The following is a 3,641-nucleotide window of genomic DNA, read 5'->3' as shown; positions in this document are numbered from 1 at the left end:
GTTTAGTGTACCCACCCTCTCTAAGGAGTGGTACCCATTTTATCTACTCGCCGAAGTTTTCGAACTGCTGGGTGGACGGCGAGCTGGGGACAAGGGTGGTAGCTCACACCAGCGCGGGCTAGAACTGACAGCAGCTCTGTTTAGTTCAGATGTTAACCAGAGGATAAATCCTCTGTGCCACCGCTCCCCTTTTTTAATCTTCAGGTAGTGTGGAAGGGGGGAAAAAGCAAAACCTCCCCAAAAGTTGTAAAATGCCAGAACTTAGAGTTTCACACTCATTTAACTCATTGTTAAGAGCCACTTACTTGATCACACATCGCTGGCTCAATGTGTCCCCATTAAGCAGAATTGATGCCTAATAGCCCCCCGTTTAAAGAGCGCTCATCCCACCGCACTGCTGTTTGGCCGGAGATGCTCCCCGGGACATGTCCATGGACGGTAAACGCTTTTTTCTGAGAACTGCTGTACCGTGTGCCGGCTAATCAGAAACCCTCTTGGTCTCCTCTTTGCAGGGTCGACTTGACGCACTGTGGGCTTTGCTGAGACGGCAGTACGACCGGGTGTCTTTGATGCGACCGCAGCAAGGAGATGAGGTTTGTGTGTATGCGCAGGCAGCTCTGAGATGCGCAGCTGTCTCTTTAAGACTGAATAACTGCTCTCCAGACGGCTCCTTTTGGTACACAGAGGGATGTGCTTGTGTTTGGCAGAGATTCACAGGGCTGGTTTGGATAATTACTGGACCGGCAAGAATCTTTATGTGGTGGAGACAAAAGGCGCTGAAATGTAATGGTGTGAAAGTGGTTCGAAACAACAAGTGTTTGTGCCATGGGGCTTCCCTACAACAGGCAGTCTATCTTGTAGAACAAAAGGGGGTTGCATTTGAAATTAGCAGAACCTTCTTTGGCCACATTGTGGGAAGACACAAGACTCACTGGAACAGACAGTAATGCTGGGAAAAGTCAAAGGCAGAAGGAAAAGAGGAAGAGCCAACATGAGATGGATTGACCCAGTCAAGGAAGCCATGGCCTTCAGTTTGCAAAACCTGAGCAAAGGTGTTAGTGATTGGATGTATTGGAGGTCATTAATTCATAGGGTTGACATAAGCTGGAAATTACTTGATGACATAACATATGTGCATATGCCTTAAGATGAGGTTTGTAGCCTACAGAAGTAGCTTGGCACATGGATTGCCTTTACATAACTCTGCTCCAAAGATTTTTCTCCTGCAACTTTCTTGTATCTATGAATCAGGCCTGTATGAACCTGTACAGCCCGAAGCGGAGACCTGAGTAGACCTCAAAGCTGATGTTATATGCCATCATCAGTGTTCCCTCTAAGCTGAGTTAGTGTGAGCTAGCTCACAGTTTTTTAGCCTCCGGCTCACACGTTTTTGTCTTAGCTCAAGAGCAAACTAATTTATGCAGCAGCCAAATCGCTCACTCACAACTTTAATGCCAGTAGCTCACAAAGTAGAATTTTTGCTCACAAGACTCCACAGCTTAGAGGAAACATTGATGGGGAGTGGTCTTTATTTCAAGTTGAGGCCTCTATGGGGGTCGTGGAAGTCCCGTAAAATATGCAACTTTGCTATAGCTCTAAATTTAATTTGCATGCAGTTAATATAAACCAGAGGACTGGAGCGAATCCGCAAACTCTTGAATCACCAGTACTTTACATGCCAACAGTAGGGGTATCAAAGAACACCTGGTAGACCTGCTGCATTCTACCCTTTTTTTGTTATTATTTGGTGATACCCAAACAGCAGCATGACATTTCTGTGAATTTTGAAGACATTGGGGAAGAGGCAGAACATTTTTTTGGGGGGGATTGAAGTGCTGATTTGATACGTAGGAATAAATTTGGTCATTCCCATTTGGTTTACAAAGAATATGAAAAATAGACTTTTCCCAAAATGGGCAGGCTCAGGTAGATGAAGTTGCTGGGGTATTCCTTTAGCTATCCAAGATACTGTGGTAGCACCACCAGACTCTGGACTGAATCGCGTGGATCTGTTCTGCTAGCAGTGGCTCGTTTCTCCCACACAATGAGACTTACCTTGACAGAAAAGGCTCTTCAGAGCTTCATAGAACATAGAAACATAGAGGTGGAAAGGGACCCCAGGGGTCATCTAGTCCAACCGCCTACACAACACAGGGAATTCCCAGCTAGCCCCCCCACTCCCCCAGTGATCCCTGGTCTATGTCTAGAGGAAGGCAAAAAACCTCCAGGATCCCTGGGCCAATCATACCTCAGGGGAAGACTCTTTGCTCTAGTAGAAAGTACCGTCCCTGAGGAAGAAATCCACGGGAAATAATCCTTTGTCTTTCAACAGTAAATGGAATCATGGCTACAATTGTTAGTCTGTTTTTCAGGTGATCTGAGCCATTAGAAAATTTCTGATCAATTTGTAAGGTGTTCTGTGGCTCAGTGGTAGAGCATCTACATGGCATGCTAAAGGTCCCAGGTTCAGTCCCCAGCATCTCCAGTTAAAAAGGATCAGGTAGTAGGAGATACGAAAGACCTCTGCCTGAGATGCTGGACAGCAGCTGCCAGTCTGAGTAGACAATACTGACTTTGGTGGACCAGTGGTCTAATTCAGTATACGGCAACTTTGTGTGTGTGTTCATGTGTGTACTTAGAGAATACAGAGTGGTATCCTCAGGAGGCATTCTGCCTTCTCTCTTACACAGGAGAGGAGGCCTCTCCTAAGAATATGTCTGCTACAATGCACATTTCCATGATCTGTAAACAGTTTTTTTTTCACGGCTGTTATTTTATCCACTTGCAAGGAGCAAAGTAGAATCAGTCAGTTGATCAATGAAAGGTCAACTAGGATTCCTTTAGGGCCGTGGTGGCTCAAGTGGTTAAGATGCTGAGCTGCAGACTGGAACGTCGGTAGTTCAGCAGTTCGAGACCCGAGTGCCGCGTGACGGAGTGAGCTCCGTTCTCTAGTGCCAGCTCCTGCCGACCTAATGGTCTGAAAGCAAGAAATTGCAAGTAGATAAATAGGTGCCGCTTTGGTGGGAAGGTAACAGCGTTCCGTGCGCCTCAGTGTCTAGTCATGCCGGCCACATGACCACGGAAACGTCTTTGGACAGCGCTGGCTCTTCGGCTTTGAAACGGAGATGAGCACCGCCCCCTAGAGTTGGATTCGACTGGCTTTCGAGCAAGGGAAACCTTTACCTTTAAACCTCAGGATTCCTTTAATTGTACAACCCTAACTATTCATAGAATAGTGGCCTTCCGTATGTGAATCATGGCCCTGTCTTGCTCCACGTTGAGAGGAACATCAGGGACAGCAAGGTCATTCAGCTTGGGAGAGGGTTCCGCCATTTCTGTTACCTTTGGCCTGTTGCTCAGCTTGTGTTTCCTGTCACAGGCTCTCTTGATCTTCTGCCTGTGGTCCTGCCTTTAAAACTGTTGAGGTCATAACTCTGACTTCCTCTCTTCCTGTCACATGACTAAGATATCATATGACTTCCTGTCAAGTTCTTGCAACTCAGTGGTTCCCACGTTGCTCCTGAGGAGTTACAGGTGGCTCCGAGGCCTGGAAAAGTTGAAACCACTGGAATACGAATAGCAACTGCTGGAAATACTCATGAGTTGACTTTACTCATTGGATACCGTTTTGTGCTGCCCTG

The 3,641-nt window shown here is 46.7% G+C and overlaps 1 protein-coding gene across 1 annotated transcript in view; it reads left to right on the top strand.

Moving 5' to 3' along the window:
- LOC107108252 (anthrax toxin receptor 2-like) overlaps window positions 1-3,641 on the top strand; it is a gene marked incomplete at its 5' end in the record, with an annotated part of 90,343 nt that overhangs the window by 11,397 nt on the left and 75,305 nt on the right. Inside the window, one exon of the mRNA XM_015408663.1 lies at window positions 513-593. Within this exon, the coding sequence (XP_015264149.1) occupies window positions 513-593 (81 nt within the window). The remainder of the gene's footprint in view (window positions 1-512; window positions 594-3,641) is intronic.

This window comes from Gekko japonicus, unplaced genomic scaffold, assembly GCF_001447785.1.
Source record: "Gekko japonicus isolate JY-2015 unplaced genomic scaffold, Gekko_japonicus_V1.1 scaffold2040, whole genome shotgun sequence".
In the NCBI taxonomy this organism is placed as follows: Eukaryota; Metazoa; Chordata; class Lepidosauria; order Squamata; family Gekkonidae; genus Gekko; species Gekko japonicus.
This window is presented reverse-complemented; position numbering and strand designations above follow the sequence as displayed.